The sequence below is a fragment of the Coffea arabica genome, chromosome 10c (genome assembly GCF_036785885.1).
Source record: "Coffea arabica cultivar ET-39 chromosome 10c, Coffea Arabica ET-39 HiFi, whole genome shotgun sequence".
In the NCBI taxonomy this organism is placed as follows: Eukaryota; Viridiplantae; Streptophyta; class Magnoliopsida; order Gentianales; family Rubiaceae; genus Coffea; species Coffea arabica.
Window position 1 is genome coordinate 3,118,377 of NC_092329.1, and position 25,765 is coordinate 3,144,141.

Genomic DNA, 25,765 nt, shown 5'->3' on the forward strand with positions numbered 1-25,765 from the left:
TTTTGCCTTCCATCTCGAAAGTTAGAGAGGAAGAAATAGGAAAAACTCCGTCTTGTCTTCATTTTTTTTTTTCCTCCTGTTACGCAATCACAAGTTGTTCAGTTCTGCTTTGCTCAAACCATCTCTATTGACTGGTTTTGGTTAATTCGTTCTTTCCTTTGGTGTATTTGGCTCACGCAGTGACTTCGTCCACTGACTTGGGTCTCCAATTACTCGAGCAAAATCATTTTGTATATATGTATCAGTAACTAAAAATTATTTTCCTTCTTGTTCAGAATTCTTGTAAATTAATTTGTTTAGAGCAACAAAATACATGTAGAGGTAATGCCACTGATTTGTACTCTATTTGACTTCCATTTTACTTCCGACTTTCTTTAGTGGGAAAATTGTTCGAAATATCTCATCACATTTCGTCAAATGAATTTTTTCATCCATTGCTTTTAAAATACACTATTTATGCCTCTTACAAAATCAAATTGGCCAAATTTAGTCCCAAATTAGGTTTCTGACGATATTTTAACTTGTATCTATCACGTGACCATTACATGGTCATCTTTTTAGGGGCATAAAAATCAGATCCCATATATAGTTAAACATTCACTCTATTCACTTTTAAATTTACCCATAAAAAATAGAATTTGACCTTTTTGTACTTAAAATAATAAACAAATATAAATCACACAGCGTATTCAGGCTAAAAGGGGCTAAAAAAATTCAAGTTAAAACCAAATTTGATGGATTTTTGTTTGTAAGTGAGACGGATTGAACCTAATATTAACTAATTACAGTCCATCTACTTTTATCGTTCAATCCAACCCAATCATCCCTCCAAAATTTAGTGGATTTAATTTTATAGGAGACGTAGAATCAGCATTTTAAAACTGAGGAATGAAAAATATTATTTAATAAAATGTAAACTACGCTTTGAATGATTTTTCTGCTTTATTTATTTATGATAGAGTGAGACAACCTGATCACGGAAGGGACGAGCGGGGGGGTTCAACGGTAATTGATCCTAAAACCACACGGAAATATATTCAAGAAAACACAAATTCCAACTATAGAGGCCCACGGATTATGTCCTGCGAATTTTCGATAGCCTTATACAACCTGGATATGCAAGAAGGAGAAAACCCAATATTGGGTGGAATATGGTGTTGGGCTGCCCTCCTGAAATCACTGGACCCTGAGGAATAGTCAATAATGATCCACCAAAACAAAACTCCATCCATAATAGATTTCTTTCGGATATAAAATTGAAATTAAGCCACTCGACGTCTCCACAGGTCACATTTTTGTCTTCCTAGTTTTGAAATCTTGGCTCTTTTTGAACTAATTCGGAGATAATTTTTTTTTAAAAAAAAATCCTAGCAGAAATGCACAAAGTTACAGGCTCATCCAGAAAAGACAAACTTAATTAAGAAGGTGCTTGCTTACGAATACGACCGGGTGAAGAAAATCAAGCATGGCGTGCTTGCCCTTTCATTTCTCCCTTGCACTCCTCTCGTCCAGAGAACAACTAGCTCAGCCCAAAATGGTAATACTTATCCTTTTATTTCTCCCTTGCACTCCTCCCCGTCCAGATAACAACTGGCTCAGCCCAAAATGGTAACCCAAGCACCCAAGATTGGCAATATTATTATACATACTATGTCAATACAAATTGATTCAATTGGTACGAACGGGCTATTTTTTTCACAAAATGTTATGTATTTGAATATCTCTATCAATGCGAGGGATGTGATGATGGACAACAAACTTCTGTAAGCGAACTATAATTGCCTTGACCTGTGGTGGGGGTGATCGAAATTGAATTCATCCCAATTTTTTATTACCAAAAGAATTATTATGCATACTAATGGTATTTTTTATTCCTTTTCCCATTATGCCCATCCTTACGTTTGAGGAGCCAATTAATTTCTCCATGCTAGTTTGTTCTTTATTAGTATTAATATTGGTTGTTAATTTGGCATGCACGCTGCTAATGATCTCATAACATTTCATTTGACGATGGACGCTGCATGGCCAGTCACCCCTTCACTGGCTTTAAATATTTGTTAATTGAAAATTACTCTTTTGTTCTTTGTGTTTTTGACACGTTGTTCTTTGTATTTCAACAATCCTTTGCTTTCAAGTGAAGTGTAGTATATTCGTTCGTTGATGTTATTGGTCAAAATTGTCGCATGTAATATGGAGTATATTGTTTGACTATATGCTGCTTTCCGTACACAATATTTATCTACTCATCTTCTAGGACAAACGAAGAGAAGGTGAAAATCTTTTGATATCTTTGGACTTAGTGCAACTACCAAGGAGCAAAAAATAAACAAATTAAATTGGGTAAAAAACAAAAAAGTCTCCTGTGGTAAATCTAATACACAAAAAAGCCTCCAATGGTTTCAAAATATACAACACGACCCCTCATACTTTGAACTAAATTGTAAAGGTGACGAAATCCGTTAAACTTAACCGAAATGGATGAAATGACCAAAATGCCCTGATATAATTAAGCAAAAGACAGCTCAAAAAAATCATTTGTTTTATTCTCTAAATAGAGAGAATTGAGGGTTAAGGGGTAGAATAGGTATATTTGATAAAAATTAGGTATAAAATTTTTTTTTTAGGTTCCAATAAGTCATTTCCGTTAAGTTTAACGGATTCCGTCACTTTTACAATTTAGTTCAAAGCATGAGGTGTCATATTGTATATTTTGAAACCATAGGGGGCTTTTCTGTGTATTAGGCTTACCACAAGGGGTTTTTTTGTTTTTTACCCAATTAAATTAAACTAAGTGATGTAGGATGAACGTATTAAAGAAAAAACAAAATTATTTTTTTTTAACACACGTTTAAAAAGTTTCGAACTCCTAATCTTTTACATTTCATTTTTGTTCTTTCTTTTGTGAACTGCAATCTTTGACAATTAGGACTTTTGTTGATGGTAATTGTCCCGCAAATACTTAAGACGCACGCTGTTTGTATGTTGCTTTGGTGCACAAACAGAGAGGAGTATTTGTTAGTGCATAACAAGTACACAAGTCGTCTGCCTCGCAGCCATTTCAATCAGTCAAGTTAATCGCTGCTGCTTTAGTATCACCTCAACTCCGATAAATAAAGCGAATATGAAAATCTGGCTCGTGCATTATATATCGTTTAGTGGAGATAGCACATGTACAAGTGTATACAAGTGTAATCTTCTTGGCTCCGTCGTTAACTGGAAGGGTCAACAGCTATCAAGTCTGAACCCAGATCGGTCCAATGGAGCACAAGCTAAAAGAGAGAAGGAAAAACCCAAAAAAAGCCAGCACAACTTCAAAAGTTAAATCTCTGCAAAACGAGAAGAATAAAACCACCTCTAGACCAAGGAATCTCCAACGCGAAAAGGTAAATCGAAAAGTCAAGGACATCACGGCCACTGCAATGCAACCTCACAAAAGAAATAACAAAATATCAGTGCTTAAGGCCCAACTGCCTTAAGGTTAATCTACAGTGTTTCATTCACAAAATCAGCGCATGCTTCTGTTACTTTCAAGTCCACAACTCAAACAAAAGAAACATGGAACCTGCAATTGACTAAAGTCTAAAGTAATCCAATGCAGTTAAAATTTAGGGATAATTTCAGAAACCTCCCTTGAAGTTTCTAATAATTTCACTAAGCTCCCCTAAAGTTTAAAAAATTATACATACCTCTCTTGTCATTTAAAATGATAATACTACTCTTCAATATTTTAAGAGAAAAATGCAGTTTTTGAATAAATGATAATATCTCCCTTTTCAGCTTTTAAGAAAAAAATATTTAAGGATAGAATTATTATTTCACGTGACAAGAGAGATATGTGTAATTTTTAAAATCTCGAAGGAGCTAAATAAAATTGTGAAAAACCTTCAGGGAGGTTTCTGAAATCCAGAAACCGTTGTAGGAGTTAGTTTAGCTCGTTACTCGTTAGAGTCTTAACATTCACAGCAAATGTGTATAAATTCTAGATTGTATAGACGATTGCTTAACAAAAAGATATAATCCCAATTTTCTTTCTATTGATTCTTATTTCTTCTCTCAATTCTCTCTCTCTACTCTCAACTCATTTCTTTTTCGCTTTCTTTGTTATTCTCTCCTCTGTTTGATCAGAATCTTGAAGAGCATGACATGAATCCGGGCAAAGAGCCCGCAGGTCTTAACACTACACCGACCATCACATTTTTCGATGAGAAACGGCTTCATTCTGCGGCAGAGAAACCTGCCGCGATGAACATTGGCCACATATACCGATCTGAAGTTGATGACAAACTGCCGGAGGAAGGTATTGCGGGAAGGTCAACCACCGTTTCCAGAAACGCTGGCGTTCCAGTGAAGGTCAACATAGTTGACAAAGAAGCAGAGATTGTTGCGCAAGAAACAGAGACTAGCTCTGAACTTCATTTACAGCGGTGATACTAGCAGTGTGTCCAAATCTTGGAAATGTTGATGAACAGACGATGCCGGAAGAGAAGCGGCTTCATTCGGTGGCAGAGAAACCTAACGCGATGAATATTGGCCACATATACCACTTTGAAAGTTGATGATAGACTGCCGGAGGAAGCTGTTACTGGAAGCTCAACCACCATTTCTGGTGACGCTAGCATTCCAGTGAAGGTCAACATAGTTGACCAAGAAGCAGAGATTGTTGCACAAGAAATAGAGACTAGTAGCTCTGAACTTACTTCACCGGCGGTAATAGTAGCAGTATGTCCAAACTTGGAAATGTTGATGAAGAGACGATGTCGGAAGAGAAACGGCTTCATTCGGCGGTGAACGTTGGCTATCGTTTTGATAGGACTACAAATTTTGTGTGGAACCATGGTGACGGTCTGTATTCAGAAAAACAACTTCGGTGCTGCCATGGTTACCTGGGCAACTCTGACCCTAGTATTTATCCTAATGCACGCCCCCATTGTTGTTCATCCTTTCTACCGGAGGATGCGTACTGGTTCTAGAATCACTTTATATGACGTGATTCGACTGATGGTACATGTTGCTGTGATGGTGGCATCGGTCATTATGTTCATCCTTATTTTTCTTAGGGCTCACCAAAATAGGGAACCGATGTATTTTGATCTCAGTTGGCTCACTCTAGTCGTAGAATTTTATATGTTAATCCAGGAAACCACTAACTGGGATGTGTTGGAAACAAGAATGGATTCACCTGAAAGTGAAGGAGATTAGTGGTATCTTTCGTCCTTCCTTAGTATCAGATATATTTTGCTATCCGTGAACTAGGAGTTGAACAAAGTGAATTGATAGCATTAGCATTAGCTATTCTGGATGATGTAAAGGTCATGGGTTTGAACTTGGAGCTCAATACTGGTAGGTGTAGCCGGCATTACTTAGTATAAAACCACAACTATTAATCCTTTCTAATTCTTACTTGGAAGATAGCAGCTGCAATCTCAAAGAAAATGAAATTGTATTCTTGATTTTTCTCCCTTCCGTTAACTTCATCCTCGTTGCCAATATCCAAATCTTCTTGCTCGATGATGTCTACAAATTTCATTTCCTTGTATGTCTATAGATTGTGCATTTGGTTCATGTGTATCTGGTTTGGATATATAAAATGTTGCAATCGTGACTCTTGATAATTGCCCAGAAGTGGGTGTTAGCTTCATTTATAATAAAGCACAAAATATTATTATTAGCATTATTTGGAAGCGTCTGTTGGACTTTTGAGTTTCTAATATTATGAATTTTTTCTGGTCACGCGATCAGCTTCTGCATATAACAGTGACCATAAAACTGTATTCAAGTAAATTTTACTAAAATCCCGCTGGAGATGTCAAGAAAATCTGATAATTGGCAAGCAAATAAAATCAGACAGAGGTTGATAGACCAAATCAAAGTTATTGGGCAAAGTTGTGACCAAGGACACAGCATCCAGTAAAAAAGAGTGAGAGCAGCCAAACAAGATTCAGTAATCAAAAGAAATGATTTGCAAGCTTGTCCCACTCTTTTCTGGTCTTCTTCTAGGGGAAAAGAAGGCCAACAAAATGAAGAACTCACGCTATTGCTGATTTACGATCCATAACCTGAAAATATGGTCCTTCTAGAGGTTTGAGTAGCTCCGCGATTTATGTCTCTATGTAAAACACATTGAATCAAATAGCCATAGTGGTCAAGTGAATTAAATAGCCATCGAATCCACAAGGTTAGAGGCCGGCAAAAAAAAAAAGTTAAACATAGTAACTGATACAATATCAGTATATAAACCTGAAGCAATATAAGAAAGCTAGAGGCAATGATCAATGCATTTAACAGAACAGGGGAAAAGATGGAACAAAATCAAACCTGTTAACAGAAAAGCCGAGGTCAAAAAATATCAGAAATGGATGCTTCAATAGAAGGGAAACTAGCTTTAATCATGATCAAATTAGCAGATACCACAACTAACTAATGCAAAGGGCAAATTAAGAACAAGGAGGAGTTTAAAATGGTAAGATTTTGAGTTACAAAACCGCAAGCAGGCAAAAACAAATTTTGAATAAGATGAGCAATCAAAGAACACCAGGTAGATAACCCATACCATCAAACACAAGCATACAACCATCATAAGACGCAGTAGACCTGACCTGTAAGAAATAAGGGGAAAAGGCGAAAAGCAATAAACCTGTAAGATGAAAAGCTATAAACGAAAAGATGGGAAGGATAGGAGCTACATTTTAACGCATATTCCACAATAAATGCGTGTTAATTGTAATTATGAGCCTCTACGCCAACAAAATTAATGATCAGCATGCACAAATAAAAGCTAAACTGGTCATTTTGTACGTAATCCTGCTGCATATGATTGTACAATTTGCTTAACCTCTTGAATAAGAATGCCTCTGAATTACTTAATTAACCCATAGGAGGCAGATGAAAACTTATAAAAAGTGATTTTTGTTTATAAAACTTATAATTGCCTGGTAATTTTTGTTTATACAAGATTGGGTTACTTAACAACATTCTTTTGAGGCTAACAGACTATCTATTTTGAGCCCTTAAGAAATTGGAAGTTGAAAACCGTGCTTTTCTCTCCCATGGGACCTTCTTCTGGAAATATTTGTGTGTTTTAGATTCCTCAATTCAATATTCAGTTGTAAATCTTTTTGGGTAATGTGTCAAACTCGATAATTGGTTTAGGTTGTAGCTCTTTGAGAACTCTTCACTATCCCAACCTGTGCATGTTATTGACAAGATGAGTTTTTTTTGGATGTTCCGATGATGTCTGTCTGTTGTCTTGTCTGCTAGAGTTGTTGATGCATCCCCACTTGTTGCAAAATTTATAAAAACAGAAGTCCGGATTTGTATTTTCAAACAATTTGGGCAATTAGAAATTATTTGCTTCTGTAGTTTGCTGACCCTGGATATCTAAATTGGAGGCTTTGTGCTTCCCTGTGGGTCTGAACAGCTTGTGGTCACATGCTGAGAGCTATAATGGTCCCAGTGCTAGTGCAAAAACAATAACAATGAATGGAGGTCAAGTTTTGCTGCCCTCGCACATCAGGGTTTAGAAAATAGGGACATGTTCTATGGAAATTCTGGTTGCCTTGTACAACCTGGATCTGCACTAAGGAGAAAACCCACCAAATTTCGGTGGAATATGATGTTCGGCCGCCCTCCTGAAATCACTGGTCCCTGAGGAATGACAAAACTCCATAGTAGTATATTGTGGTATACTAGGTTACACCGTCTCCACAGGTCACATTTTTGTCTTCCTCGTTTTCAAATCTTGGCTCTTTTCGAACTAATTCGGAGATAATTTTAAAAAAAAAAATCCTAGCAGAAGTTACAGGCTCATCCTGAAAAGCCAAACGTAATTAAGAAGATGCTTGCTAACGAATACGACAGGGTGAAGAAAATCAAGCGTGGCGTGCTTGCCCTTCCCTTTCTCCCTTGCACTCCTCCCCGTCTAGATAACAACTGGCTCAGCCGAAATTGGCAAGCCAAGCACCCAAGATTGGCAATATTATTATACATACTACGTCAATATAAATTGATTCAATTGATAAGAATAAACTATTTTTTTTTTATAAAATATTATGTGTTTGAATTCCTCTACCGATGCGAGAAATGTGTTGATAGACGAACTTTTGTAGGCGAATTCTAACACGTCTTGACCTGTGGTGGTGATCGAAATCAAATTCATCCAAATTTTTTATTACCAAAAGAATTATTGTACATACTAATGGTATTTTTTATTCCTTTTCCCATTATGCCCATCCTTACGTTTGAGGAGCCAATTAATTTCCCCATGCTAGTTTGTTCTTTATTAGTATTAATATTGGTTGTTAATTTGGCATGCACGCTGCTAATGATCTCATAACATTTCATTTGACGATGGACGCTGCATGGCCAGTCACCCTTCACTGGCTTTAAATATTTGTTAATTGAAAATTACTCTTTTGTTCTTTGTGTCTTTGACACGTTGTTCCTTGTATTTCAACAATCCTTTCGTTTCTAGTGAACTGTAATATACTCAGTGGCGGATTTACACTGGGGGCACGGCCTCACTGCCCCTTAAATTTCTATAATACCGATAAAAATTTGATATAATCTCAAGTGTGTCCCTTGGAGTTTTGTGTATCTATTAGTTTATATGCTTTTATAATTGCTTTTGATTTTATCTGTTGTTACAACTACCTTAAAAAGGGTTTTCTCAATTATGAATATAATGAAGAATTGATTACAAAATAGAATGGAAGACACTTGGATGAATAATTGTTTAGTTACTTAAATTGAGAAAAATATATTTCATGAAGTTCAAAATGAAAAGATTGTAAATAATTATCAAAATATGAAAACTCGTCATAAGTAATTGTAAATAGTTTAGTTTACTTTTTGAAATAAAATTATTATTACATTAATAAGAATTTATCTTTTTATATTTTTCATGAAATATATGAATCATTTGTACTTGTTGGTGAATATTTTTTTCCTTAAAAAACTAGAAAAAAATTAAGTAAAAAGTTTTAGAGTTTCTTTTGCCCCGCTGAATATTTTTTCTAGCTCCGCTGCTGAGTATACTCGTTGATGCTATTGGTCAAAATTGTCGCATGTAATATGGCGTATATTGTTTGACTATATTCTGCTCTCCGTACACAGAAAAGGAGACATTTTACGTCAATCTTTGACAAATAGGATTTTCGTTGATGGTATTGGTCAAAATTGTCCCAAAAATACTTGAGCCGCACGTTGTTTATACGTTGCTTTGGTGCTCAAAAAGAGATATTTGTTAGTGTTGATTTAGTGCAAAATCAAGAAGTACACAAGTCGTCTGCCTCGCAGCCATTGCAATCCATTAAAGTCAATGCTCCTTCAGTATCTCCTCAACTCGGGCAAATAAAGAAAATGTGAAAATCTTTGATATATCTTTACACTCCGGCGCAACTACCAGGATTCCAAAAAGAAACAAACTAAATTAAGTGATGAAGGAAGAATGTATTACAAAAAAGAAAAAAAGAGATATAAAGAAATTTTTATAGGTATGCAGAATTTCAAACTCCTGATCTTTTACAGTGAAGGATAGAGGAGCCAACCAGACCATGAATTAAACTTTGGGCTGTCTTCATTTGCCAGAGTGCAATATGTGCTAGTCATAGCAAGCAACTTGTTGCCACTGTGCAGAATCGACCGGGACCGCTGGTGAGGACGATATGATACAGCACAAAAATGACAATAATTTTCAGAAAACTGGCATCATGCAGTGGATAAGGGATGATCTGGGAGGCTAGTGGGGAGAATGGGATCATCGTCCGGCAGAAGCATTTTGGTATTTAGAGCAGTGAAGACCAAAAGACTCAGGATCACCAGAACAGATAGCCCTGATAGAATGAGCATGATCGCATGTGTTACACCGCCTTCCACCTCTTGAGCGTATTCTGCTGAAGCTAACGCTAGAGAAGTTACCGGAAAAGAGTAAGCCCACCATGCGACGTGGTATCTTCTCATGGATTTCTTGAAAAGGAAGGGTCTGCAAATCTGTTTTTTGGTTGGTAAAGATAATAACACCCAAAAAAAAAAAAACTCTTAATTAGTCAGATCAGTGTTAATGAAAAAAGGATCGAGTCCGATGCAGAAAAGTTAAGAGCATTTTCTGGTATTCACGTGCGATTCTACCACAAAAATGGCCACAGAAATTGAAGATCCCATCCAATTTCAAGTCGTACGTCTAGATAGTTTCTACTAATTTCTTTAGCTGCGGCGTGGTCAAAACTCTAAAGCCGCCCAAGATACGCAAGTCATCTGCTTCTACAGGACAAATTCTCTTCTACCTACCATAATTTTAAGAATTAAATTACCATCATTAAGAAGCAACAAACCAAGATTATGCGACATCGGACCCGTGCCCGTGCACATGCACCGTCTATTTAACTCCAACTCAAATCAGCATACAAACAAAGGTTCTATTTTGGAAAACCATTCAGATTATGACTTTCCCAGGCAGGCCTTTATAGAAGAGCGGTGGTAGGAGTAGAAAAATTGTCTACTTTTTCATGTCCATCACGGCTCCTACTAAATAACTCCAAGAAATATCCTACTTAATTAAGACTCCCAAAAACATATATATCATCATCATTCATCACTATTTTAAGATCCTAGAGATCCATTTATTTACCCAACTTTAATTTACCAGTGATATGAACAGGAAGAGTGACAGAAAGAATAGCATCTTGGACGCAATATCGAAGCTTCCAGATATGGTGTCCCAAGCCAAGCTTGCCATGCTTGGTGCTGCAAAGAACAAGAAGAAAACGGGCCGTAACATTGCCGGCAGCCGATCGCACCCCGGGAATCTCTGATAAAGCGTTACAAATAGCACTAAATAATGAACCATCCCCAGTGAAAACAAGCAGACTGCAATTTCTTGCCATCCCATTTGAGCTGCAGCTCTTGCCCCAACCAAGTTCCCTATGACCGATATTTGGCTCGTCGGATTTGCTACCGCCGTCAAATACCTCTTTCCTTTGGTAAACCATTGGCCGTATATTTTGACGTCCAGCACAAAGACTGGAACTGCAAAAATCCACCAAAGGATAAGGTAGGAGACATTCTTGGGAGCTACAAAAGGAGAAGATTGAAGTAAGAGTAGCCATGATATCCATGGAGCAAAGAGATAATTTACTCCAATATGGTGCAAGAATTCTGCCTTGACCATGTTAAATCGGTATACACACCGTAGGATATATAGGATGGAGAATAAAACTAGGATGAACAAGGCAAATAACCACACTATGATTGGTATAGTCGTCAAGATAACATGATTGGCTGGTTGAAGAAGGGTCTTCCATAGCAAGGCCTGACCACCTAAAGAGAGGCTTATTCTGAAGTAGCCAGCATGGAATCTGGTTAGTAGTAATATCAGTGATTTTGAAACAATGGCGGCTGAGAGGTTAAAACTCTGCGTCATTGCACTTGGAGAGATGGTGGCTCCATCCATCACATGTTCGGTCTCAGATTGAGATTTTTGGCCTGCCATTAGGACGATTTGTATGAGTTTTAGTATTACCCGAAATTTGGATTACAGATGTTGAGCACCTTGGATATATATAAATGATTATTGAAATCCAATGGAAATTGAGCGGTCCCAATATTGCAACTTGCATTGGAAAATTGGAGTAACAACCCGACCAATTGATCACAAAAGTCAATCTTTTTGTACTATAAAATTTGTAATTACTATGAGCACTACTAAAATAGTATAATAGTTCCACATAAAAGAAAATAAGGTAAACAAGAGTAAAGACGGCAGTATTTGATGTTGTATGCCGATGCCGGAGTAGGATTTTATACGAAATTTTGTTCGTAGATAGCGCCGTTCGGGACAGGATAAATATGCTAAAAGTTTGTGTGAAAGGTAACAATAACGCAAAATGGTTTATGCTGATGTCAACTACATGATTCTGAAATCTCATGCTTATTACTTGTAACTCAAATGTGATCATGCACCATCCCAATTTGCAACTTATCATCCTAATTAAATTGGTAAAAACTTAATTCTCTATTTATTGGCATTTCTTCAATAATGATTCAACGCTTCTTTTTTTTTTTTTTTTTCTCTAAAGACCAAGTTCTCTCCTCGCACAGACCTAGAGAGAAAAAAAAAAAACTACATGTTCAGTTACAATTACAAAGAAGGATGGCTGCACATCTTCAACCTAAATGTCAATTTGCCTTTTAAAACTTTGTTGACTGATTCTTTTACTTGAGCTTCACTTTTAGAAAAGTTTCTTGGCGTTTTAAAGAAAAACAACTTGGATCCAAAAAGGTTTCATACAATAGTAGAAATCATATAACATTGTACAACTAAAAAAATACCCAAGCTTTTAATTTTACGACATGAATAAGCAGAAATGTACAGGAGAATAAAGCTATTTGAAAATCAAGTTATGCGCAATTTAACGAGTATAATCTTAAAAAGATAGCATGGATCTGTATATATGGGTCATTCATTTCTGTATAACGTATTATCACATCCAAATCTCCATCCGCCTTGTTCTTATTCATGCGAAAGGTGAGTTAGCGTTGAGGTATTATCAGACCCTTCATGCCATTTCGTAGGAACTATTTTGCTGTAACATTTTAAATTCACTAATCATTTTTCCAAAAAAATGGGAAAATTGCTGAAGAGGCGGAAAATAGGGGAAGGGAGGGAATGGGGCAATGGTTCTTAGATTTGGCAGTTTGATTTGTGACTTATTTACTGTTTTCCCTTATGATGATTATATGAACTTGAAAATTCATCCCATTGTTGCTTGTAAGAGCCCTCTATTTTGGTTTTCCCACCATTCTAAAATTATAGGTTTTTCTAAATTATTTAGAAATTTGGATTCCATTTGTAATGTTGGGCACTGAGGAGATATAAAAACGATTGTTGAAATCCAATGCAAAATTAATTGGTCCCGGTATTGCAACTTGGATTGGACTATCGGATTGCCCACTCAGCCAATAATTTACAAAAATATTTTTGCAAATTTTGTTTTAGTTTCTATAGAATTGTGAAATCTGTAATTACTATGTATATGACTAAAAAATATATATAATATTTTCATATAAAAGATAAGTAACAAGATTAAAGAGTAACGATACAAGAACATAGCCTATGTCCTTTCTACTCTCAATCCACCCGTTCTCTTTATTTTTTCTCTATTCTCAACCTTCGCTCTACCGTTCTTTCTTAATCAAAGAGAGAGATCTTGGCCTCAAAGCAAAGTCTTCCCTCCTATTTCTTTGTTTTTATTTTAGATTTAATAAAGTTTCTCCTAATGTATTCTAGCAAGAGTTTCGTCTCTCCTAATATTTTACTAGAGTGTGCTTTCTTTTCTACTAAACTATTTTAGTGGAAGTTTTGTTTAGTTTTTGTTATTTTCTCGTAGATGTAAGAGTTTTTTAGATCTATATGTTAGATCTAAAATTTCTTGGGTCTTCTCATCAAATCTGAACATTAGTTTTGAACTTGAACTAATTGGATAGTAGATCTAAGGGAATAGACGTTCACAGATATTTATGGAATAACTCGTATAATTGGTCAGATCTGACAGTTTGTAGTTCATAGTATAATCCTTTATATTTTATAACTCAGATAAATTTAATGATTTTCATATTAGATATATCTGTGACATGTCCTATATATGTTTTGCCAATAGTGTAGTTTTTTTTGTCAAACAAATCATACTGGACCACTTTTAATTAGTTTATTAATAATATTGGATTCTTTTTTACCCAAAAAACGTAACAAGTTTAAAGAAAGTAACGAGAAAGTAATCACTAGGACTAACCCAAAGAACTCTCCTCATTGCCAGGTTCAAAATTGAATCTTGAACCTGACAGTGGGGAATGAGAAAGATGTGAAAAGGTGTGGGAGTTAAAAAAAAAAAAAAAAAGAGTAACAAGTTTAAAGAAAGTAGTATTTCATGTTGTACCACTTGCATAACATATCCTGAATAAGAGTTCAACTATGAAAAATGTTTATTTCCCTCACAGGTTTTTTAACCATCTTTTTGGTCTTTTTAATAATTTTTATTTTATATGCATCACACTACAAAAAATATCATACCACTAAAATAAATAAGTTTTTCAAATTATTTTCAATCCAAGCACACAGAAGCTTTATAGTCGACAAAATCACATCATTGATTGGTTCAAGAAGGGTCCTCATAGCAAAGCTTGGCCACTTAAAGACAGGCTTATTTAGGAGGAACCAACATGGATTCTTGTTGATAATGAAAACAATTGATCGTTCGGAAAGAATGGTTTACGGGCTATGACAGTCTGTGCTTGCACTGGAGAGATGGTATCTCTAAATCATAAGTTCGAAGATCTTTGATTTGCCATTAAACTTGATTCCACATAGTGAGATGAAGAATGAAGTATCCGCTGAAATCTCAATCCTTCTAATAAACCAATTGTTATAAAAATATGTGTAAATCATGTATACCAGTCGTTGGATCTCATGATATTGAATTTCAAATTTAAGTTTTACATAATTATCATTCATCCAAAACTAACAATGTAAAAAGATTAATCCAATAAATATTGTTGTGTCAATGGAAATTTAGCGGATTGGAATAATTGCTACTTTTATCGTGGAAGTGGATTAGGACTCTACCAATCAATTGCTAATTCATATCTGGAACAAATACCATTGAAACATTTGTGAAATTGCTATGAAATCGAGTACATTTTGTAATTAATTTAAATGCCATTAAATTAAGAATAAGCGCCCATTATTATTTTTCTGTAGGCATTTGATACACCTCACTATCCATTAAGCGGGATGTCCAAGAAAGCGGGGCTTTGCCAAGGTTCTGCTTTTATCGTTAGTGATATTCTGCTTCTGGTTGTTATGTCCAAGAGGCAAATGACCTGCGGTTGCCAAAATCTTGACACGCCCTTCGTCTTCACCCAGGCACAAGACATCATTGAACTGCGCCATAAGATCATTCTTTACTTCCGCAATTTTCTTCACTTTGGACAGCTTGCCTAAATTCCCAGTTATCAAATAAAGGAAAGATAGCTTACCAAAGTTCTTCGTGCACATGTATGCATATTCTGCAATGCAGGTATAACCCCTATGAAAAGCTTCCTCCCCCAGCTTAGACCAATTAATTGTATTACCGACCCCTTTAGCAGAATCAACTGCTATCTCAATGTTCCCGCTCTCAAGAGCCAAGTTGAAGTAAGTTCGCTTGTCCTTCACAAAATGCAGAACAGATTCTGGAAAGCCCTGCTGCAGCAAATATGCAATCATAGCTTTCCCACAAAAGTCCGAATTCCTAATCATGCCCATAACTTGATCATATCTCTTCCTTAGCAATGACAACTTGAAACTATACTCAGTTCGATCAATAATGGTTGGAAGAATTCTCCCTTCTTGGTCAAAGCAAATTATTGTATTTCCACATATTTTAGTGATGTATATTCGAGCATCCAGAGTCTTAATAATTCCACTCTCCCCGTTAGGGAGGCAATACTTGATGTGGGTCAGGGTTGAGCACAAAAAAACACCGTCATCATCCCAAGCTCCGCCCTTTATAGCATTTGTCTCGTTAAGAATGCAAGCTGGCACAAGTTTCTTATCAGCAAGAACTATGTTATGCTTTAGGAGCCAAGCGACGTTTTCCATATCATGTGATCATACAATGTACTTGACAGTAGGAATTTGAAGATACCAAAGAACAGTCCACCGTTGGAGGTCAACAATAAATAATCTCTCCTCTGCCCAGCACAACAAGTTTCCAGGGCCAGCATAGAATATTGCATCTGCTGCTATTGGAACTTGGAAGAACATTCTTCTTGACAATCTGATTTCCAAGATTCCGGAGAAAGACTTGGTTGCTGCTCTTCTCAAGCACAGCAAACATATTTTGCGCCACAAAAACTGCTGATCTTCCAATGCCTCTTTTTGCCTCCAGTATGTCGTTAGTATCGCTGCCCGCAGGTAAAATACAGAGCTCATAAAAATCCCCATCGATGTCAGAACTGATTACAGCAGCATTTACAGTATGACCGTAAGAAAGAGAACAGAGACCTAGGTTTGAGTTGTTAGAAGGAGGCCTATGAATTGGTATTAACTGAATACTTTCCCAGTTGAATAGTTGAAAATATCAAGAAATTGGTCTTTGAAGTAAAGCAGAAAATCACTACTCACAGAAAAAGCTGGGCGTTCCCTCTCCCACTTGAACACTTGGATGCCGCTGTCATAACCAGCAGCCAGAAAATTCATCGCATGATGAGATGCAAGGATCCAGAACCTGTCATGATCCTTATAGAAAGTCCGAATTCCAATGCTCTTCTTAGCATCCCAAACTCGAACTGTCTTTATCTTCAGAACTCGAGACAATAAAGTCCCCCTTCCCTGACTGGAACAATACACATGATACATTATTTACATGCCCTTACATTGTTTTGACTTCCCAACCTTTTGCATCTGAGGCAGAATAGTTTAATTTGGAAGTACCAGATTGTTAAAACCAAGTTTCAAAAGCAACAAAAGAAATTGACTGCAAAGAAACACTGGAATTACAAAAACATTTTTTTTGAAAGGAAAATTTCCAAGAAGAAGTTTGCATCCTCTGTTTATTCTCTAAGCTATGCTAGCCTGATTTACTAGACGGAAACAGCACATGAAGGGTACCAAATCAGATTGTCACAGCCAGGTTTCAAATGCAACAAAAGAAATTGACTAAAAAGAAAATTACGAAACATTTTCTGAAAGGAAATTTTCTAAGAAGAAATTCACATCTTCTGTTTACCTCTAACTCTAAGCTCTGCTAGACTGATTTACTAGACGGAAACTGCATACACAAGGCACCAACTCCAAACGATAACTCTAAAATATGTGGTTCACAAAATCATGAGAAAACTGCACCAAATCTTTCAAGAATAAACAAGTGATGCATAGAAGTCATTAAAGTTTTTAAAGCAGAAGAAGTAGTGTCGGAAAACATTGTCAACTACCATCCAACAGCAATAGAGACATCCCTGCATATTGAACTTGGAATTTATCATAAGATCAGTAAATACAACCACAGAAGTGCACTGAACCAAACCCTAGAAAACATACTTTAGTTCCACTCAAAGAATTCTCTTGTACCCAAACTAGTGCTGTCTATAATATATACACAAGTAAGTTTATGCTTCACGGGGTGTTGCTAGTTAAAAGAAACTACTAGTCAAAAAAGGAATGGCAGGAGAAAAATTAAAATAATCATGATGTCAGACCTTTAATTTGCCAGATTTTCACTTTGTGATCATTTGCGCCAGAGACAATTAAAGGGAGAGTAGGATGAAAAGAAGCCCCGTTCACGCCTTGATCATGACCCTTGGTATCCAAAACGGGTCCCCAAAACCGCTCCTTTGACATTTCTACTATCTACGGACATATATTTTCCAAAGGACAGTGCTGTAGTGCCTATAGTTATGAATTATGATAACGATATTAGGGTGATCTGTTATTGTAGATTTCTATTAATTTTAGCGACACATCAAGTTTTTTATGTTTTTTTAAATATTGTATTAAAATAATTAATATCAACATTAGTAAGTTTTTAATTAAAATTAGTAAGTATATGTCTGAAATAGTAGGTTTTAGTCAGAAATTAAAATTTTACACTTTGAGTAATATAATTTACTTATAATTTAACAAAAGTTATTTTTGTTTCAATTAAACTTACTAATACTAAGAGTAAAAAATTTGGATCTTTAAGTAAAAAATTTCCATTTTTCCGAAACCTTTTTGGGTATCACCTTCTTTCTAAAGTTACATGCTTCTTCTTATTTACTTCTCACGGTTGAATTCCCTAGCAGAAATTTCCTCTTTGGTCCACATTGTGTCTTGTTACGGTTGAATAAATGTTCTCCCTCCAAATTTTTCTTCTTTAGTCCACACTTTCCCTTTCTCCTTCCTTATCGATCGGTTGGTTTTAGGTGATGTCATATCCAGACACAAGAAAAGGGTTAGCGAAGGTGGTAGCTAGCCAAAGACCAATTGAAAAATAGCGGTAAAGAGGTTAGACCATCATGTCCTCTTGAAAATCATTTGATTATATTGCTGTAATTTATTTATCTTTCATTTGTTTTGTTTGTCAAGATTTTCTTACAAACTCAGGGCTGAGAATTTGAAGATTTTATTGCAATTTTGGGGCTGGAAATATCCGTAGTACGGGCATAGACACGGATTAAGCAACTAGTTTGAGGAGTAATACTCCCTCTGTCTCATTTTGATAGTCCTAGTTTTTTTACACACAATTTAAGAAAAATTAGTTAATTTTATTGGAAAAACAAATTTAGATTACTATTTTCCTAAAATATCCTTACATTAAATAAAGTTGGCTTTTCATATATCAATATGTTTTGAAAAATCTAAATGCATTAAATGGGGTAGGTTATATTCAATACAAACGATCTATATTAAATAAGGTAGTTTATAGTAATAACAACTTACATTAAATAAGAATATTTTAGAGAAATTAAAAGACAACTACATTCCTCAATTGGAAAGTGGACTACAATTTGGGACAGACAAAAAAGAAAAATAGAACTATCAAAGTGGAATGGATGGAGTATTTTTTTATTAAAAAATTAATTTGAATTAAATTAACAAGTTGATATTTGTTTAAAAAAATGTAATATTTTGGGACTTAGATTGTCATTTTTCAAAAATTTTGAAAAACAATATTTTAGCAATTGTTATCATTGACACTTAATTGTCTATACTAACTTTTATGAGCATAAAATTAGTGTCATTAAGAATAACTGAAGTGCTGATAGCAATACTCTATTCAAATGTAAATATTCAGCCTAAGTAATAAAATAAATGATAACTAAACAAATAAAATATGAGCTCAATTGATCGTGTTCACACTACATATTCTGTAAGTGGACAATTAGTATATACTAAATTGTATTTCCATTTGTAGAAAAATAATATGCATTTTATATCTACCAACGAATAAATTACCGATGTTTTAAACAAATCAAACCTAAACTCATGGTGTGATATGTATGTAGTTGTTCACAATTATACTTATGCCATCGTCCTTTCTTTCTATTTGCTTTTTAATAGTGCAAATTTCTTTTGATTATATTGGTAAAAAAATATATTTAACAAATTACTCCAATTTATTTAGAAAATGTTACTAATTTCATTAGAAATTATATAATGTAAAAATGGTTTAATAATTTTTTACTAAACATAAAAAGGAAAAGATATTTGATTTTGTTTTACTTTGATTGGAAAAACTTGTGGTAGCAATAACGAAATAGTGATAGGGGTGCAAATTTTGAATCATCAACGTACACTTGATTACGGTAATTTTTTAATCGATCAAACTAATACATGCCATAAAGTAGTAAAATTTAATCATTTATGAATTGACAATTTTAGCAATTATATACCATTCATCTACAAAAAAATTATGATTATTATAAAATGACATTCTATAACAACTTACATACTATTTGCCAATTACAAAAAAATATGCATACAAATCCATAATGTAAATGATACAAAATATATTTGAAACTCACGAAACTTAATATATGGATAAATTTACTATAATTTTCAAAGATTATGCAACATAAATACAACTTTAACTTTTAAACTTGTAACCTACAAAATAAATTTATCAAAAAACATAACATTTATAAATGATACACACATTTATTAAAATGATTAAAACACATAAAATTTATAAATGATACATACAATCATTTATTATACATTTACATTACCAGATTACTAACTATAATACTAAGTTTCAATCATTAATAAAAAAATCTTAGCATTATTTTATATAAACTTCCTAATACTTGTTTCATACAAGTTTCTTTAAGTAAAATAGTAAATTTATGCCACAAACTAGTAAGTTTTGACGATTAACCAAATTTACTATTCTATCAAAAAGATTTACTATTCATTTATAAAAACTTACTATTACTTGAACTAAACTTACTATTCATAATACTCTTGGTTAAAAAAGATAAAGCGTGACGTATTTGTACAGGATACAATACAGGTGGTCATATGGATAGAGACTTATGCAAGCTTTGTGTGCTATATCATATATGCTTAAGGAGACAATTGGACATTTGTCATCGCACACAACCTTGTGATACACACCAGAGTACTCTTGTACTACTAAGTTTTTTTTTTCTTTTTTAGTTTTCAACCCTATCCTTTTACTACATTCCATAGTTAGTCCCATTTGAATTGAAATTTTTACCTCATCAGCAAATAATTGATATGTGATCACTAATCACCAACATAAATGGTTAATAAAATGGAACAACCACATCAAAAATGCTACTCAATGTAAATATGTATGATGGTAGAGGTGTATGGTGATTGTAAAAGTGTGCGTAGGGTGAATAATAACAGTGAAAATTATCCGATGATAGTATTTAAGTATAGTGGATAGCGGTACACAACCACAAGAGCAAGTCGACAAACAACAATAAAACGGAATGTCAGTAATGCCCGTAGCACTCTCCCTGCCGGGGGACACATGTAGTCTAAAAGTCTGTACCTAGTCTACTAGTCTGTACCTTTCTTCCAGTTGTATTTTTTACTTTTCTAATATTTCACCCTTTGATGGAAAAGTTTGAAGAGTCACAGACATGATCATCAGCTATATATATAATTAATCTACTATGCATCCCATCACCAAAACTCTCCTTTTCACTTCGTTGCTCTCCTCATTTCATTTCAGAAACTCTCTATTCTTTCCCTTTTTATTTCTTTACCTTCATCACCCATTTTAATTTTTTACCTTCATCACCAAATCTCTGCACGATGGACCCAACACATCAATTAGATGAATAACAGCAGCATCAACAACTTCCACAACAAGAGCAATATCAGATTAGGCCCAGGCAAAGAGGTTTTTACATGATCATTGGTATCCTTCTTACTTTTCTGGGTTTCTTTCTGCTTACAAAAAGTAGGTTTGTCCAAACTTTTGTGCCTCCCATTCCAAATCACTTGCTCTCTGCTTCTGCTTCTCGTTGGTTTTCAAAGTCACGTCCATCAAGCTCTTATACTAAAGTTCAACCCAGTAACTTGTACCAATACCTTCAGCTCAACATGGTGACTGGTATTGTAATGGCTATCACTGCACGTATCTCCGCTCTTTTTTCTATTTTGTTCTTAATAGTCTGCTGGCTTAATAGATTCCAAAGAGGACTGGAGAATGCCTTTGCAAGAATCTTGATGAGAATTTTGAGCTTCTCACTTTCTATCATAGCTTTTTATATGTCAACCCGCATGGGTACAAGAGCTTTTATGGCTCGTAATCTTTCTACTTCACACACGATCACTCTCCTCATGCATGATTTTAATCAAAAGTTTGACCTCTACTTGAAGGTAGGCAAGAAATTCAAAGTCAACTTTTTATTAATCCGTGGACTATAGGCCCAGTAGGTATTTTTTTCAGTTTCATCTATATGTCTAGCAAGACTCCTCCCAAACCCTGACACTTTCTATCACCTTCATGAGGTGTTATTGGACCTCACATGTCATTTGGCTGGTGTCTACTTTGGGAGTAGCACCATTCATTGCTTACATTTGGATTTTGCCTACTCATAATCATTGTCAAAGAGTTAACAAAACCCAAAAGACACTTTCCTCAGGCACCTCCCACCCAAAATGCAGCCCAAGACCCTTTGGGTTCCCGACAAAGTTTCCCTAAGACAAGCTACAAAAAACATCTATCATCAATATTCGGCAAGAAGGGCAAGAGCACAAATGAATCGCAGGAGGCCAGGCGGTAGTAGATGATGGATTGGGATATGGTATATGAAGGGTTAGGAATATGGTAGCTTTTTGGGATTAGGTTTCTTTTGCATGTTTACATACCGTTGGTGGATGTATTGAATTTTTGTATTGAATTTTACCACTTAAAAGTTAGAATTCTTCTAGTTTCAAAAAGGTGTTCATGCAACATGGAAACTAAAAAGCTCAACACATAGTCGAAAGACTGTTGTGTGTTTGTTGCTCTTATGGTAAATTAGTGATAGTTAACTTGTTTTTTTGAGTTCTCTCATCCCAAGCCCTAAGTGTTGTTTTCCTTATGAGCGACTACCTTCAGCTTGTTTTGGTGTCAAAGGGGGATATTAGAGTTTCTTTTAAGTATCATAGTTTGGTGTTAAAATTTATTGTTGAATAATGAATAAATATTTTCACACCCTGAGTTTGCAACAATTTCAATCTTTTAAAACTTAAATCACTATCATCATCCAAGGTTACAAATTTGAGTAATGATTCCTCAAAGAAACCATGAAATTTTTTTCTTTATTAAAAAGTATATTTTGCTTGTTTTTGGTTATGTTGCTTTCTTTTAATGCTTCTTAATTAGTCAGATGGATGGCTTAATCTCATATAAACATAGGACGATGCAAAATCAACAATGTGTGTGTCTCCACAAACAAAGCTAATGCTAGGGCTATGTTATTGGATTAACGATGCTTTAGAGCAACCTATATTCCACCATCTTTATGAATTTGACACATTAAATAATTAAAATTACGTAGAGTCAACCATGATCAACGGTGATTTGTCACTTTTATCCTTTAAAAATTGGGCATTGCATGTGGACCCAGTGAATTCCGGCCAAAATTTGTTCGAAAAAGTGAAAAAAGACTAAAGATGATCATTTTTTATTTGTTAGGGACTAAAACTAATTACTTTTGTTCCGAGGGACTAAATTTTCACATCTGTGATATGTGAGGGACGATTGGTGCAGTTCTCCCTAGGCTTAAATTTGTCAAAATATGAAAAATCAAAATTTATATAAAAATTTCATTAAACGAATTTGATTTATTAATCTTTTCTTCAATAAGGCTATAGTAATCTAGCAATTACAATAAGTAGGGTGATTATTGGTAGTTGTGTTAACAAAATGCAATTAGAAAATTAGAATAAAAATTAGTTTTTATTACGAAAAATTGAAAGTTGAAAAATGACAAAAAAATGTTCACAATCAATTGCCACTACTCTAGCTTTGTTTATTGTATAGAAATATATAGTATTGATATAGATAATAGTATAGATAAAATACATAACAATAAAGAAATTCATGCAATATATAATGCAAAAGGGTGAGCAGTGATACTTGGTGTAAACAATTTTTTCGTCATTTTTTGAACTTCTAATTTTACTCTTATAAAAATTATTTTTTGCCCTAATCATCTTTGCTAACATAAGCATTCATAACTATCTTAAATATTGTAACTATTACATTATCTATTATTTTATTGAAGAAAAATTTATTCATGAGTTGAAGTTTGTCAATGAAAAATTTTTTATAAAATTTATTTGCGTAGAAGCAAAATTTATATATTCATAAAAAAATAGTAATTATTTTAGATTGTACACACATTATGTGTGCCTTTAACCTTAGTAGGTATAGATATTTTTTGTAGATTAACTTTATATGCGTTAACAATATACTAATTTTTTACACTAGTAGCTACGGATGTATATCACATGTGTTTGATTGAAATTTTAAATTTGAATTCATATTATGTGGCATGATCTAAATCTATTAGTATAAAAAATTGTACACTAACAATGTATAAAAAACCTTAATCATTCTTTATTGTAATTCACTAGTTTTTAAATATGAGGTGAGACCTTCAAAAGTTAGAACTTTATGGAATTCTTATTGCCATTCCAACGGGGGTCTTAGCCTTTTCATGGATAATTGACATAAATAATACGGATCATATATTTTTTTATAAAGTCTATGTGTAAGGATATTTTGACACTATTAGGTTTAGATGAATCTTTATTCAATTTTTGTAAATGTGATATATTGTTACTATGAAAAATATTTAAATTGATAGTTTATGATAGATTTATGCAAATAATACATTTGTTTGTTGAAAATTCACACTTTTAGTATTTTTTTTGCTCTTTCTATATTATATAGAAAGGAAAACGAAGAACTTCATTGCATCTATTAATAAATAGGATTGGTTTAGTGATTATACTAGTTTTCTTTTTTATATTATTTCCTAAATCTTTTTCCAACCAAATTTTTTATTCAAATCACTTTTATATTTCATATACAGCACATATTAAAAGACTAGGAGGGGATCACCGCGCGATGCGCGGTGTTAATTTCATCTTGCCCAGATTTTCAAGTGAAGATATCATAAATCGTATGCATTGCATTTAAGTTATTTGGTTATAAAATGATTAAGTTTTTAAATAAGCAATGTTGTAACAAAACGTGAGTAAATAAGGGTTTATATCTAACATGGCGTTGAGAAAAAGATCGAAAAGAAAACAATTGAGGTGACTAAAATTGAAGCTCATCAGTATGATTTTGCTTCATGTAGAGATGGGACGAAGTGTTGGGGGAAGTAAATGGGAGATTTAAAAATATTAAAAATGAGTAAACACTATTCATTTTTTCTATTATTCTGTGGAGGATTGATTATCTTTGCTGTTTTTAAATTTACAACAAGCATTAATTTTGATGTTGTTCAATTGTTTCTATATTGTTTATTCAATTCTTTGCATGTAACATGAAAATCGGAACAACTACGCGACAACTCTAGACAGGAGAATGGAAGTGTGAACATGGTCTGAAGTATGTGTAGACTGAGAATGAAGAGGGTTCATATTTTTTAAAAAGGATCTTCTGTGCAACAATCTATCTTCGCAATCAATGGAAACGTTCCCTAACTGAAGTTTATTGTTGGGAGAATGAATCGAAATAGAAAAAAAAAACCTTACGATTTATATTTATAAAATTGAACTCCTTTTGAAAATTTCAATTGCGCTCATATTCATCACTGTAGGAATTGGGTTCAAACTTTCCCCAGCAAGCTGACAAATAGAAAGGTGGAATTCTTAGCGTACTTGAGTTTCATGCCACAACAGGCCATTTATATGAAATTAATTACTGATTAATTACTGATTATGCAGAAAAAAAGTAGCACCAAGAATAGATGTTAGGTATTTGTAATGTTCTTGCTGCATGCTTAATTTCATTGCAATTCAGTCATATTTAGCAGGAATGTAGAGTGCGCTTCAACATGAAAGGGCCAAAAAAACCTTTAAAGTTACTTTTGTTGCATCATAGATGAATACATGAAAGGGTTCGGACCACCTTAAGCAAATGGATCAAAATGCAATCTACTACATAAAAGGATACGCAGAATCACATAAGAAATCTGATAATATCTGATAAGTCAAAAAGGAAATATTTACAAGAATAAATCAGCATTTTCTGAAATCTTTTCGTACTTCCTATAACAACATAAGAAAGTTCCAAACAACGTGATATGATAATTCTACCACATTTCCAAACAACGTAGTAGAACTATGCTATTAAAAAAAAGGCTTTCTAAATCTAAAACCTAAACAAAGGACCTAAACCTTACAATAGCAACAATTAAGGACCAAAAATACTTTTAAAGTTATTTTTGTTGCATCATAGGTGAATACATGAAAGGGTTTGGACCACCTTAAGCATGCAATCTACTATATAAAAGGACACGTAGAATTACATAAGAATTCTGTTAATATCTGATAAGTCAAAAAGGGCAATATTTACAAGAATAAATCAACTTTTTCTGAAAACTTTTTGTACTTCTTATAACAACACAAGAAAGTTTTCAAACAATGTGATATGATAATTCTACCACATGTCCAAACAACGTAGCAGATTTAGTAGAATTATGTCAGTGAAAAAAGGGCTTTCTAAATCTAAAACCTGGTTCTTCTATAATCATTATAAAACAACCAATT

General features: G+C 34.2%; 1 protein-coding gene across 1 annotated transcript; it reads right to left on the reverse strand.

The window, feature by feature from the left end:
- Positions 1–9,349: 9,349 nt before the first annotated feature.
- Positions 9,350–11,532, reverse strand: LOC113714296 (S-type anion channel SLAH1-like). The gene is made up of 2 exons (XM_072069839.1): positions 10,640–11,532; positions 9,350–9,987 (listed from the first exon to the last, which is right to left on the reverse strand). Exons 1-2 carry the CDS (start codon positions 11,483–11,485, stop codon positions 9,706–9,708), a joined length of 1,128 nt encoding a protein of 375 aa, XP_071925940.1. The 5' UTR covers positions 11,486–11,532; the 3' UTR covers positions 9,350–9,705.
- Positions 11,533–25,765: the final 14,233 nt, after the last annotated feature.

Excerpts from the sequence above, each read along its gene's own strand:
- LOC113714296 (XM_072069839.1), bottom strand. The coding sequence starts at position 11,485 with ATGGCAGGCCAAAAATCTCAATCTGAGACCGAACATGTGATGGATGGA. Across the intron at positions 9,988-10,639 it reads TCTTCCTGTTCATATCACTG|ATTTGCAGACCCTTCCTTTT; the intron begins GTAAATTAAAGT and ends ACCAAAAAACAG.